The 15,605-nt window shown below is 36.2% G+C and overlaps 1 protein-coding gene across 2 annotated transcripts in view; it reads right to left on the reverse strand.

Moving 5' to 3' along the window:
• trank1 (tetratricopeptide repeat and ankyrin repeat containing 1) overlaps positions 1-15,605 on the reverse strand; it is a 77,636-nt gene that overhangs the window by 18,671 nt on the left and 43,360 nt on the right. For both annotated transcript variants that reach the window (XM_002933422.5, XM_031903946.1), the window contains exons 9-14: positions 12,703-12,843; positions 11,143-11,322; positions 9,659-9,829; positions 8,164-8,421; positions 5,531-5,707; positions 863-3,655 (exon numbers count right to left, since the gene is read on the reverse strand). In XM_002933422.5, coding sequence (XP_002933468.2) covers positions 863-3,655; positions 5,531-5,707; positions 8,164-8,421; positions 9,659-9,829; positions 11,143-11,322; positions 12,703-12,843 — 3,720 coding nt within the window. The remainder of the gene's footprint in view (positions 1-862; positions 3,656-5,530; positions 5,708-8,163; positions 8,422-9,658; positions 9,830-11,142; positions 11,323-12,702; positions 12,844-15,605) is intronic.

The following is a 15,605-nucleotide window of genomic DNA, read 5'->3' on the forward strand; positions in this document are numbered from 1 at the left end:
CAGGTGATTCTTAGTGGACTGATAATTAGCTATATTGGCTGCTTTGATGTTCTGTGGGACAGGAAGTACTAAAGTGAAACTGGCTTCATATTCTTGTTTAGAAATAACAGAAATCATACAGGCTTTACAGATACAGATGAGCTTATTGTTAAATAGGGGGTATAAGGGAAATTTCACTAACTGCCTTCTACCTTTCACAATTTCTCTGAAAAATTAGATATCTGTTAAATGAAAACTTTTATTTTTAATATCTGTCCTGTTAAGGGCAAGAAATACTAAACATTTCTTTTATGAAGCAAAATGTAAGAAAATATTTTCAGGACAAGGCCTATTGACTGAAGTCCCGAAGGTTGTAATACCACCCCTTTATGCAAGGAAAGCAATCATCAAACTGTTTACTATGATAAATTAAAAGACCTGGACCTAACATTTTTCCAGTTTCAGTATCCTTTCTTATATTATATAATATGAAATTATATAACGGAGAATTGTTGGATTGGCTATTTTCCCATATACTGTATAAAGTTATACTAGTAACGTTCAACATAACTTTTCTAGTTCAATATCCTAACCCCAATCAAATCAAATGCTTGCTATCATTATTCTACCTCAAAAAACCCAATCTGATTGGTTGCTATTGGCTACTACCCAAATGTAAATTTTTCTAGTGTTAATTAGTTCCAGCACGAGAACAATATTAGCAGTATTACCATAATTCTTACTTAGTTTGAGTAAATGTTCAGATCAGTATAATGCAGTCACAGCAAAGAATAAAAAAGCAAGCATAAACAGAGCAGAGGGAAATAGGGATTAACAAATAGTTAGATTACAAATAGTATACTGCAAATAGAGCTTTGCTTACCAGAATGGGATCTATAATTTTGATATAGCTGATAGATCCGTTTTGGTTTTCTAACAACACATTTTTTTCCGTCATTTTTTGCATTCTTGTTTGCATAATAGAACAAGGACCTTAGGTCACTGAAACGGAATGACACCCCCTTCATTATGCTCTGTGCTGTATCTCCAGTAAGAAACATTGAATTGGGGTCATTAATGCATCTCATCAGCAAGGAGAGCTCTGCTTGTGTAAAGTCTTGAATCTCATCTCCATAGAGCTCATGAATGGACCATGGTAGCTCTTCAAGTTTTGATAACTGGCAAGATAAATGGTATAAAACATCCTCTTCATCAAAGTACCCTTTTTTTGACTTTATTTGCTCATATATGGAAAAAAGGCGATATATTTCTTTGCGATCTTCTTGAAAGTTGGGGGCTCTTTTCTTGCCTAGTTTATAGTACTCATCCTCTGTGAGTTTCCCCTGATGACAGTTAAGCGCTTCAAAAGACCCTTTTAAAAATGACTTTATTTCTTTCCATACTAAGGCTGCATTATAACATGATTTTCCCTTTACCATTTGTGGCCACAGTTCACTGGCAAATAATTCAAAGGTCACAAACACACGAGGGTCACTCTCTTTCAGTTCACAAACGGTTTCCTCTTTGTCATTATCTAGTTCACCATCATCTCCATCATAGTCTCTCATCAAATCTGGAATATCAATTTCATCTGAAGAAGACCAGCCAATGATGCTCCTTTTTATACTTCCATCTTCGTTTCTGGGGAAAAATGGATCAGGCATTGAAGCATCTAATAATAACAAAAATTGTTGAGAGGTGACAAACATGGGGAAGCAGTCATCCTTTAGGTCTTGCAGCCTGTAAACATTTGATTCAGCTGGTTTGTAATGATTTGTTGCTTGTGTAGACTTACTTAGCTCACAAAAATTTCTTTGAACTTCCTGACAAAGCACATGGTTTTTGGTAATAAAAACTGGATGGTAGTGTTCTAATTTGCAAGGATCTTCTTCTCTATCTTCAGATTCAGATAATTGTTCTTCAGCATTGAGCAAATCTAGCTCCAATGAGATCTGTTCTTCCTCTGTGCTATCTGTTTCATCAGTAGTGTCTTCATCTTCTGTGTCACTTTTTTCCACATTTTCTTCAAAATGTCTCCTCTGCCATGTTTGTTTCACAAGCCAGGGGCCACCAATTAATTCTGCTTTTTCCCAATAAGAATGGAACTTCTTCCAAAGGCGATACAAACAGCAAGTTGTTTTGCCTGTTCCACTTCGCCCAATTAATATTATTGCTTCCATAGGCTTTGGATTAAGGTCAATAACTGCATATTCTAATTCACCAACACGAAAGGGATATTCAACTCTAGTACTAATATTGTTTAAAATATTGAGTGCCATGTCTGTACTGAAACTATGAAATTTCATTATGCTGTATTCTGTTTCTGAAGCACTTGCTGGAGGAAAATAATTTGGTAAGACATGAACCATATTACTTTCCAGTTCAATGTCTTCAACAAAGCAAAGCGGAACACGCTTTTCTACATTTGAGAAAAACTGAGGTTTAGTGATGCCTTTAAGTTTCTTTCTTAATATGCAAGTTAATCCTCGATTGTAAGCATGACATATGACATCAATAGCACTACTGAGCTTGCAATGATCAAGAACAATGTCCCATATCCTTATCATTTCTGTGTAAACTCTTCCTGTTTTATTGGAGGCATGAGAAGATGATTCATCCTCTATAAGTGTTTCAGGCTTTTCACTGCAACGTGGTGAAAAATCAATTGCAAGTTCCCAGAGCATCCTTGCGCCTTTGTCCAGTTTTACTTCAAAGAGCTTAATGTCACACTTTAAGTACTTCAGCTGTTTGTGAAGGCTACGCGTCCATTCCCCATTTCCAAGCTTCTGGATAGAGAATATTATTTTATTCTTCATATACTGTGGTACAGCTTTGCTCCCTAATTTTTTCAGTGCTTCTGGCGCACATTCAATTTCCCATGTCATATTACCAAAGTCAGTCTTTGAAATATCTAAGTCTTCCTCTAGCAAATCAGTTTCACATTCATTACAACCAACAGCAGAATGTTCATTATCATCAAACTCAGTCACATCATCTACTGTCTGCCCTACTTCAGAAAAATCTTCACTTTGTGACTGGGTATCACTTGAACACACAGAAATCAAATGATTGTCCTTTGTTGCTGATGTAACAGAGGGCATGTGAATTCTAGACTCTGTGGGAGCCCTTGTAAAATCCATAGCTTTTATTAAATCTTGGATGACTTGAACAAGAATGTCTTTGGCAGTTGTTGGTTTGGTTGTGTTTACCATATTTAATTCTGGGGGATTTAATAAAACATGCTTGTTAATATTTATATCTGCCTCTACATTTGAATAATCAGAATCTTCCACAGAAGGTAAAGATGTCTTTGTTTGCAAATTTGTGTGTGTCTTATTCCCATTTGAAATAGTCTTTTTAGGTTTTGAAGAAGTGGAAGGTGGATCATGCTTTTTTTTCTTATTAGCTTCATTCCATGCAATGTAATGGGCATCTGTATTCTTTATCCTGTGTTTGGCATCCTTGCCCAATTTATTTTTTAGTGTAAGTTTTATATCAAACTTTGAAAGCAGCTCCATTACTGCCCGATACTGTTTTTGATATGGACTCTGGAAAACCATGTGCATTACTGTGTCCCCATTGCAATCTTGGATGTTGGGGTTTAAATAAGGATACTCTGAGGGTTTAGAGGAGTATAATTCAAGCAGATGCTTCATTATCATGATACCACAGTCAACTGAAAGCAATAAAAAATAGAATATATTTAATTAATCCAAATGATAACAATAAGACTAACAACACAAGGGTATTTGAAATGTCATAGCACCATTAGAGAGAACTGGAGTAGTCAAAACCCTCTTCCCACTTGACAATCTATTAAATGGGAGAGGACCTGCCCTGTGGAACACAACAGTGCCATGAAGTAAGTACTGTTCAAACTGCTGTCTTCCTATTTGCTACCATGGAATTATAGGGTGCCAACAAGCATAATTTCCCACTCAAAATAGATAGAATTTCTTGCTGGCAAGGAAAAATTTGTTTGCAATGAACTGCAGACAACTGCAGTGAAAAGAACATTTGAAAAAGTGACTTAAGGCTAACCTGGCAGACATTTCTTTTAATACCATGCTTTAGACTAAATCCCACTGCATTTCATTCCCTTTAAATAAGAAAATAAACAGTAAGGGGCGTATTTATTATGCTGTGTAAAACTAATTAGCCGAAAAAATGGAGTTAAAAGCTGTGTAAAATAAATGGAAACGATCGCTGACTGAATGCCGGATATTACGCCATTATTTTCCATAAGTTCCGGTGGAAGAAAAAACGCGTAAAAAAATTATGCCAATTTTACGCCGTTTTTACATGGCGAAGCCTGCCAATGCATGGCGAATTTTCCCGCTGTTTTTTAAACAGCATAATAAATATGCCCCTAAGTGTATGCAATTCATTCTGCTAATTTGAGGCAGAGGGTTCAGTTTCTCGCTCTATAATGTATGGAATACCCTTCTCCTAAGCTCCTATTTCTAAATTGCCTATATGATTACATGCACTGTAGAAAGTGCTTTAACTTCTAATGTATTTTTCTTGTTGGTCCTTCTGAAATTTTGGTGAATAACTTTGGCTAACCAAGTCAGTCATGAGAATGTTACACAGAAATGTTAGTAAAACATGATACTTTACTGTATTTATAGAACAGGAAGATGTGCTTTGGGTCCCACGGGAGAAAGCGATTTACAAATGTTTGTTGTTGTTGTTGTTGCATTTAGTTCTATATCAGCAGAAGCAGTAGAGACAGTAAGGGAAATATATCACTACAGAAAGGTTCTAAACCTTTCTCTACTTAGGATGCTAGGTGTCATTTGTACAATATGCCAAGGACTAGATGCACAGTTCCCCTGTTCCATGAGAGAATAATTTGCCAGTTATTATTCACTGCTAAAGTTACAGACCTTTAATTTACTCAGTTAAAAGGGACAGTAACCTCAGAACAGCAGAATTGGTAAAGCATGAAAAAATGCAGCAGCAAAATAACAGGTTTAAAAAAAATAAAAAAATAATGAATTATATAATGAAATAAAAAAAACAATACCTGATTTGGAAAGAAGTTGTTGTCATGTCTGGAAAACAATGTCAGAGGAACTAGACATGGCAATTATTTACCCACACTATGAACTGTGAGAGAAATAAGGTTGCCTATATATTCTTTATAAATCCTGTTTTAAAAAGTAAAAAATATATTTTCAAGCCCCCAAGGTCTGACCAGCAGAGCAACAAAATGTAGGGCAGAAGCATATTACTTGAATTATGATTTAACGAAAATGCTTACGAAAAAATCATATTTGTCACAATAATATCGTACTGGTGATCCGAAAGTCACAAAATTTTCGCACCGAACGATTGTAAACAGCGGCAGAACCTTTCCAAATTTCGTGTGGGCGTACGAAAAAGTCGAAAAAAACTGTGAAAATACGCTTGATTTCGTTCGTGTCTTAATAAATCTCCCCCTTTGGGTTATAATTTACACTGTAAGGTTTTTTTGACTGCTAAATTCTCCAATTAGCTTATATGATGTTAAGTACTAATCAAGAAAAACAACAAATAAAAAACTTACCTTTTAAGCACAAGGCTATGTAAGCTGCAGCATGCAGTGGGGTATCCCCTTGTTTCAGGGTGATACTCTGTGGATTTACACCTGCCTTTAACAATAGGTAAGCCAGTGTAAAGTCATTTTTCTTTAGACAAGTACATATTGGTGGTTCACAGAGTGCTCCAACTCCATCTGGAGGGACTGTTAAAAGCAAAGTTACATTTCTCAACCAATCAAAAAAACTTCCAAAAATCTACAGACAAAATAGTCAGTCTATTAATATTTTTGAAACACAGGATGATTGGATATACAAGCTTCCAGAAAAACGTGAGAAAGCTCCAGGCTAGAATGGGTATTATACTATGTAGTCATAAAACACCCAAGTGTGAAGGATGTTCCATATTTCTCATTACAGGAAACTGACACATGGTAGAAAATGTATTTTGTTTGATAGGCTTGCAGCACCTCAAATAGGATAATGGACCACAGGTGAAGTTCCACAAGCATCTCTCACATTCAACACCTGGTTAAAAGCAGTACACTGGGAATCTCTCTGCAGTCACTGACACATTAAGGGGTGTATTTATTAACATTAGAGAGACAAACATCACTGGTGAAGCAACCAAATCTAAATAAATGATGATTACAAAATTCCAATATGCACATTTCTATTTAGGCAAACTTTTACATAACATTACCCCAGCATGTTGCAAGGTATTCCAAATCAGTACTCAATACAAACTAGAGGCGCTACAGATTTTTACAGGGGTCTTGTTGGGATTTACACTCAGTGCAGGAAAAAGCAACATTTGGCCATATCGGTGTCGTATTGATTTTTAAAACCGGTAAAGCCCTAGGTGTATAACTGATGGTCCTGTGGAAAAGCAGTTCACTACAACTGAAAGGCAACCAATTTGCTGTTGGTCTGTGCCTTCTAAAGGGGAAGAGCAGCATGATAGCCGCAGATTTGCTTTTTTTGGGACCAGTATCTCTATACTAAATTGAGAGTTGTAGATGTTTAAACCTTCTTCTCACATTCATTGAGGGTGGAAATGGGTATTGTATGTTTACTGTATTGTATTGGTTTATAGTATGTTTACTTTATTGCATAGTTTACTTAAAAACTAACTCATGACACTGGAGTATTTTAATATAAAAAAATATCTAAAAAAAAAAAAACTATCTCAACCTATAGAAATCTCAAACCTACTTGTAAATTTGTAGAGAATGAGATGAAAAAATAACTTGAATTTCAGGGATATACCCTGTGAGAACTTAAGATAAATGTAGCAACCTCTTATATATATATATATATATATATATATATATATATAGCGAACCCAGGGTGGCACTCTGCTTCAGCTCTTAGCTCGGGTGCAAGGTAAATGATTTAAATATCCAAAAAAGACCAGCAACACCGAGTTATATTCCAAAAACAATCAATTGTGTATTAAAAACGCATGAACAGCCAACGTTACGTTTCGGTCCCCATCGGGACCTTTCCCGATGGGGACCGAAACGTAACGTTGGCTGTTCATGCGTTTTTAATACACAATTGATTGTTTTTGGAATATAACTCGGTGTTGCTGGTCTTTTTTGGATATATATATATATATATATTATGTAGAAGTTCTGGAATGTGGGAAATTGATTTAATTTTAACCAACAATCCATACAGAATCTTAAACATTGAAAGGCATCATGGAACCATTCATTTGCATTTAGTGACATCTCAAGAAGCTGAAATGGCAATTCACATTCTCACAAAAACATAGTACGTACTACAATACTTCAAAATAAAACTTTAACTCGATTTACATTTTTCAAACTTTTCTTCATTTAGCTTTTATACCATATGTGTATCAAAAAGTAGCAATGCTTCTGTGGCATAGTCCCTGAGCATACCAGGTAAACACAGCCACATAGTATGAACAAGAATAACCATCATCTCTATGGAATAATATAACACCAATATTCCAATAACTAATTTCAGCAGATTTTACACTGGAAATGTGCTTTTGTTTAAGACCACATCAAGTGGCAAGTCTGTTGCTGCAATTTCCTACAGTGAAAGGGTTAAGGCAGACCATACCAAGATAAAAGAAATGTGCTGTTAGGCTGATATATCCTAGCTGTAAGCTCTGCATTAGTGGTCTGGCACTAATGTTAATAAAAAGGGTATTTTGAAATTTTAACTGGAATCTCACATCAAAAATGTGTTTTGGATATAAAAGGTTAAATAGCTCAACAGCAAAAGTAAACTATAACGCAGTATACATTAATATAGCATAAAGTGCAGGATTATATATATATATATAAGCTGCCAGGGTCAGACTGGGCCTGAGGGACACCCGAAAAAACCCAGTGGGCCCAGACTTCCTTTGGCTCCACACTAGAACCTTAGCCCCACCACCCCCAACTACAGCCACAAAGAGGAAGTATAATGTACGTGGCACGTGCGGAGGGGGGTAGAGGATGGCAGCAACTGGAAAAAATTGCAACTGCGGTGGGGCCCCTCAGGTGGCAGCCTGTTGGGCCCCAGACACAGAAGCAAACTGCATTCTCACTTCTCTGTACACCTAGAAATGCGAGAAATAAGTCAAAGGAAGATTAGTGTGAAGGGACCTTAAACTGTACAGTGGCATGGCTTCTCTTACCTCCTTGGTCTAATAACAATTTGACTAGAGGCAGACGAGCTTCTGATTTGGGACTGAGATGATGTACCACGTGGCCAATGTTGATGTCAGGGAGTGGGCACATTTTCAAAAGTCCTCTGTTGTCCCCTGCTGATGTTCCACTGACAGTTCCAGTTAATAGTAACAGTACTTCTTGCCACCTCTGTTGCATTATCAGCTGTGTGATTAGTTCTTGCACAACATACTCTGGGATATCACAATCCAGGCCAGGTGGGATATCTTTAAAGAAAGACAAAAGGAACATAGAAACAAAAGAAATCTTAAGTGCACATGTGGACTTAAAACCAAATCCCCAATCTTTTACAGTAAAAAATTGAGGTGTCGTTATTAAGTACAAATAAAATATTAACAACTTGACAGTAACCATAAATACACCTATTTGCTTACCAAATTGAGAGCTTCAAACTAAAATAAATTAGGCTATACATTTTCTGAAACTAGAAACCAAAATTTCCATTAGCCATTTTTGATGTGGAAGGACAGGTGCAAAAAAACAGGAGGAGCAGTCTCCCAGGTTTTTTCACTTTTCACCCTGCCTTCCATGCAAAATTAATTACTGCAGGTCTACTGGCTTTGTTTCGGAGCCAGCATGCTATTGACAGCACTCTATTCATGAAGGGTCGACATGAAGGTACTGGGGCGTTCCCCCTCCAGCCCCTACCCATCCCCTAATTTGCACATCATTCAGTTGATTACTAAGCAGCAGTTAACAAATAAATTGTATTATAAATATCCATATATTTGTTCATAATGCACCCAGCTATAATCCCCAGCAAGTCCATGATAACATCAGCAAGCTTTGTTTAAATAGCAAGTTTTGGCTAACAAAATACAAGTACTCCCTGTTCCACCACCTTATACTGTATGCCTCTCACCCAATGTTCCCTTTCTTTTGGAGGTGCTATGTCCACACTTTTATAAATGTTGTTTTCTCCATGCACACGATTTTTGTATGCGCTGGACCCAAATTTCTGTGTACCATATTTGTGCACAGCTTAGATAAAAGTTTGCCCTCACAGCAGCTAAACAATTAATGCCCAGCATAGACCCACTACAACACAAGCCCAAACCATTATCTACAAATACAAATGCAATGTCCAAAACATGGGAGTCCTGTATATACCCAAGCTTAAAGGCTGTTCCTTAACATCCTTGCTCTGTCTTTTTTCTAGCTACATTCCATAGGTCCCTGTATCCTGAAACTTCTCCTGAAACTGTTTCCTGCTGATCCTTTAACTCAGTTCCGATTTTGTCAGTGGGACAAAATTTAAATTATCTATATTATTATCTTATACAATTATCCTCTTTAAAATAATAATGGCACATCTATTAGTAAACAAGCACATGTATAACATATGTCTTCTGCGGAATTTACAAATCGGATAAATACAAATGACCAAATATATAAATATTAAAGCTAAGAAACATACAAGTATAGTAAAATAATATATATTACCTTTTATGGTGGAGAGAATATGCAAAAAACCCCTAACTTTTTTGTGCTTTAAGAAGTTAAGTGTTGGTACACTCTCCTGCTTGCAAAAAGATATAAATTGTTCCAAGGCACTGACAAATGAAAGGGATTTTTCTTCCTGAGTTGGTAGTTCATGCTTCTCTGAAAGTGTTGCTAAGGAGGGGGGGAGATGAAAAAAAAATCAAGCACAGCTGTATATATTAATCAAATGCATGTTGAATAAACCCATATAAAAAAAATTGTGTGTAAGCATGTGACATATAGGCCCACAGCAATATTCAAAAAAACTTGCCTGGGCCTGAGATGTGATACAAATATTAAACACCACCATACACACCATGTCCAAAGAAAAGGAAAGTCACTAATGCAGACCTAATGTGTGCAGTGATATTTTATATTTAAAATAGAGAGATAGAGAGAGTTATTTTGAAAGGCAGCGCACTCACCCAAAAAGGGGCAAAAAAAAGCCCAGCTGCTGCTGCAAAATCAGCATATAGAACACAGAGCACTCATGGGACTTAAAATAAGTGCAAAAATTTAAAGGTGTAAGTCGATGTTTCGGTCCTACACAGAGGACCTTTATCAAGACATCAAAAACAGTTCCCTAAACCAAACAGAAAGAATCAGTAGTCACTGAAGATTTACACCAAGACCGACCCCCCCATGACATCATAGGTATGAGGTATACACTGTAGATTACACACAGTGATGTAATCTACAGTGTACTCCTCACGCCTATTATATCATGGGGGTCAGTCCTTGGTGACAATTTTCAGTCATACAGATAAACATAAAATGTCAGCACATTTTTATTAAAACGAAAAATTCTAAAGCTTTAGTTAGGGTAAAAAAGTATTTACCTTAAAGGAGAAGGAAAGGCTAAGTCACTTGGGGGTGCCAAAATGTTAGCCCCCCCCCTCAAGTGACTTTAATCGCTTATCTTGTACCCCGGGCTGGTGCCCCTGCAAGGAGAAAACCGCACCAGCCCGGGGTAGAAGCGAGCGCTTCCTTCTTCCATGTTGGCACATAAGAGTGAAAGGCTGAACTTTAACAACAAAGTCGGCTTTTCACTCTAATGCGCATGAGCCGGCCCAGAAGAAACGCTGAAGAAGGAATCGCTCGCTAGTGAAAGAATGGAACATCGTAGCACAAACAACAAGTTGCAACATTCTTCACTCAACTATATATATATATCTATATCTATATATATATATATATATCTATATCTATATATATATATATATATATATATATATATATATATATAGGATTTAAAAGTCGGTGTTCGTGTTAAACATTCCTTCTACAATAAAAACTAATGTTAAATAAGTTAGTGTTAGCTTGAGTCTAAATCCAGTAAAAAAAAATGTAAGAGCAAATGGGTTTCAACCAAATGGGCCTAGCCACAAGCAAAAGTACATTTTCTATTAATAAGACATGGTTTCCTTTTGTTTTTAATATGGTACCTTCTAGTTCTTTGGTCTTAAATGAATGACAGGCCAGGTTTTCCATTTCCTTTTTTATTATGGACTCAGCTTTAAAGTTTTTACTTCTCTTCAATATGTCAGAAACATAATTTTTCTGTTCATCTGGAATAGATGGGTCACTTCCATAATCCAATAGCATCTTTATGTCTTGTGTCTGACCTAGTAAAATACATTTAGTTAGCTACATTGCCATGTTATACTGTACTTTATTGTGCAGTTGACTGTTAATGCACCGGTATAGAACAAGTGCACAAATAAATTAGCATGTTGGTGTCAAAATGTTTGGCAAATATAAATTTTAAAATTTGGGGTTCAGTTTACCACTGTATAATTACTGCCACCACCTTGGTAATCGTATAAGTGATAGGCCAAATGGGGCTGGTCTAATTTTTGGGCCCCCAGACAAATGATTGGACTACACAGGTGCCACTGAATTCCCATCTACTAAGTATTGCCTCCATTGTAAATTGTAATCATTGGCAGAAAGCATATTCTAGCCTTTCTAATCAAGTTTTAAAACAAATCAAATAATAATTGGGCACTGTATTAGCCTCATACACAGGTCAACAGATTGCCAACTTGGACAAGAAGAGTTAACAACCAAAATCTTTAGGTGACTGTTCTTGCCCAACCTCCCCCACTTCCCACTTGACCTCAAGGGCTTTTTCCAGAACTTATGGTTAACATGCCACCCTTCAAATGATATCACTATACACCCAACATTTACTACACTACACTACTATATATTGTATATTTTCATTGGGATTTTTACATATCAACAGACAGAGAATTAAAAGACTGAAGACAAAGCAAAAAAAACTTTACCCTAAAGCAAATGAAATAAAATATATATATACATTTCTTTAGATTTCTTACACTATGAAGATATTAATAATATTGTTTCTAACTGGTTGAATGAAGCAAGTCTCTACTTTCAAGGGTCTATATCAGTCTCTGGTTGAAGAGATCTTAAAAGTCTTTCAGCAACTTAACTCCACCCAATGAAAAAAGAGAATGACTTGAATCTTGCATGTAGAGACAAATTGCTGAAAGGAGATTAGATTAGAGAATTTACCTGCAGCTGGTAAATGAACCGTCCATACCATGGACACAAATACAAATGTGCAATAGACCAAATGAAGGTCTGCAAAACAAATGCCTGTCTTCTTAAAATGTAATAAATTTTGCAATGTTAGTTCATTATCCCCACAACCTTTATTTCAAATTCGCTATGGTGAGGAGCACATCACAGCCATCGCACATTAACAGGCAGTGAGGTAAATTCAGAAATCCAAACTCGAGGTTAGTGAAGCGGTATGTGCCAAAGTTTGTGTCTCCCTAGGTACATGACTTTTCTGTCTACCTCTAGTTCTGGTCCTGGCTGACCCTACAAATACATGGTGCAAGAATTGTGGAATGATGCACTTGAATCAAACAAACATTTTCATAGCCACTTTATTTTAGGGATTACTTACCTGCTGAAAAGAATAAGCATACCTATTTTTACACTAAGATTATATGATTGTTACAAAAACTTACGCTTCACTGTATACCCTGAGTGAGATGTATAAGAAGAAGCTACTATATGCAGCAACGTTTTTCCGTCCTTATCTTTCTGATTGATTTTTTCTCTTAAAGATGGTTTATTCTTCAAAACCTGCTTGAAGAGGCTGCTGTCATCTAAAGAAAAATTATGAATATATATAAGTAGGAGTGTTTAAAGTTGTCCAGTAATAATAAAAACTGTAAAGAAAAGATCGCATGTAAACTTAATATTACAATGCACAGACCATATAAATAGATGGTGCTTAATTCAGATATTTATGTTTGCAAACAAAGCTGCACAAATCAAGTGATCACTTGACAAATTGCTGTGTTTGTTCTGACATACTGTATTCTGTATGTATGTCTTTGGCACCTTAGTAAACATGGGAGCTCCCCACAAATTGCAATCCGCCAGTCAGCAACTATCATTTATGTAATTTTGAAGCTGGAAAGAGGCACTTTTTAAATTTGGCATAAGAGATAATAGGGCTAATTTATTTACACTAGGCAAATGTGCCCCTGTGCAGTAACACATATCAACCAATTAGCAATTATATTTAATCTGCAAGTAGAATATTGAGAAAATTGGATTCTATGGGGAACTGCAGCACAGCATGTAAATACTTTTCATACATCCATGAATCATTAATTAAAGCTATTCTAAAGCTGGGCTGCATTTATGTACAGCTTTTTCAGATGGCAAATGTATCCTGTGTAGTACAAAAGCAAAATGATCAAGAAAATAAAGTTGTGAGGAGCTACCAAGACAATTTACACTGTCACAAATAACCAAAAAGCTGAAAGTTGTAGACTTAGGATAAGAAAATCAAGATAAAGTTCACCAAACCCCAGTAGTGATTACTATTTTATCTATACATACAGTTGGTAGCTTCTTACCAACTGTGCAAAGACATTATGATAAATGCTGTACTGTGCTAAGTGGTTTATTAATCCTTCTTTAAGTGCTTATTCTACCTGATCCAAATGCTATAGTCAGTATAGCTTAATTGGATTATTGGGCCAACATTGCAGAATATTAAACATGGATGACCTTCAGTTTCACTGAGCTAAAATGCCCTAAATTACAGCCATCCTTATGTGAGGAAAGGGGTGCTAATTTGAATTAAAAGAATATTAAAGTTTATTCAAAGTAAGCAAAGCAAAGTAAAACAAAATCTCCTGCTTGGAAAATATACTTAATTCCTTAGGCAAGTGACGCATATAGCTAGTTGCATTCTATGCCAGCCAATCTGCTCCTGTCCGCCCCTGGTTGTGTTGATGGTGCATGGCATAGCAAATACATCAGTGGAGAAAATGTGTTGTGTACTAATTGCTTAGGCAGAATAATTTACTGGATCAGCTAGATATATTTATTAATTACTATATCTACTATTGTAGCCATGGATTTTGTGTCAATTCAAGCGCTTCTTAAAAGTAATAATTAGGGTAAACTCCCAAAACAACCAGCACAATTCTATATTCCAAGTACAGGTATGCGATCCCTTATCCGGAAACCCGTTATCTAGAAAGTATCGAATTATGGAAAGGCCATCTCCCATAGACTCCATTATAAGCAAATAATTCTAATTTTTAAAAAATATTTCCTTTTTCTCTGTACCTTGTACTTGATCCCAGCTAAGATCTAATTAATCCTTACTGGAGGCAAAACAAGCCTATTGGGTTTGTTCAATATTTAAATGATTTTTTAGTAGACTTAAGCTATGGAGATCCAAATTACGGAAAGATCCCTTTTCCGGAAAACCCCATTCTTGATAACAGGTCCTATACCTGTATATACAAAGCATACATGTTGGTTTTTAACCCAGTATATCATGGCACGTAATGTTTTGCGCAAATATAATCAGCTAAAGCAGACAGTAATTATGATGCCATATATGAATACATGAATAAGGTACAAAAAGGGGTGGGATGGACTGAGCACAACTATGCATAAGTGTAAGGACAAAAGTACCTTTAATGAATGCCTGTGCAACCACAACTGCAGCAGTGGTTATAAATGAGTGGTGGTATGTTACAGGGAGATATTGATTTATTTGCTAAATAACAATCTGTGCAGTACTGGTACAAAAGGTTCATCATACTAAGTAAATCTCCTTAAGTTGTTAGACTTGCATTTCTGGATCTCTTATTACATAACACCAGATGGTCATACTTAAAATTTTGTGATTTGAAACAAAATCCATTAAAATGTATTCCAGCCTATATAACAAATTTTCCCATTCTAGATATTGCACCACATCAGCATTTCACTAATCCCTTGGTTAAATGCCAGATATCCACTGCAGCTCCCTGGAATAGAATTTTGGATATGCAACTGCATCTGTCAGCATGACTTGACAGCCTAGAACCCACCTATATAGGCAAACCAAAGGATAGCTATGGAAAAGGAGATCAAAGGCTAAAATAATTATTATATAAACTTCTCTTCTAACAACAATGTGATAGCAAGGATAGAGTAAACCTTTTAACTTTCTTTCCATAGTGTATGCACTAAGGCAAAAGGATTGGACTTCAAATTGTGAGGACCATTACACTTTTATAGCAGCATTAGAAGCATGCACATTAAGTGGCATAAATGGGAATTGCAAGTATGCGCCGAGTCCTGTCCAATGTTCCCTCTAATTCCTTCTTGACTATGTGCTGTGTGCGCTGAACTCGTAAATTGTGGCTCTTAGAGGGAACACTGGTCCTGTCAAGTGACGTATTACTTGCAATGTGCGTTTACAAGTAACACTCATGAATGAATTACAAAAGGCATGGATGCAAGAATGGTCAAATATCCTGCCTTCTAGCATTAAAAGCTATACCATCAGATTCCTTTTTATGCCAATCTTAGATACTCAAAACATGTATATGCATACTGAAATATTTATTTT

The sequence above is a fragment of the Xenopus tropicalis genome, chromosome 6 (assembly GCF_000004195.4).
Source record: "Xenopus tropicalis strain Nigerian chromosome 6, UCB_Xtro_10.0, whole genome shotgun sequence".
NCBI lineage: Eukaryota > Metazoa > Chordata > Amphibia > Anura > Pipidae > Xenopus > Xenopus tropicalis.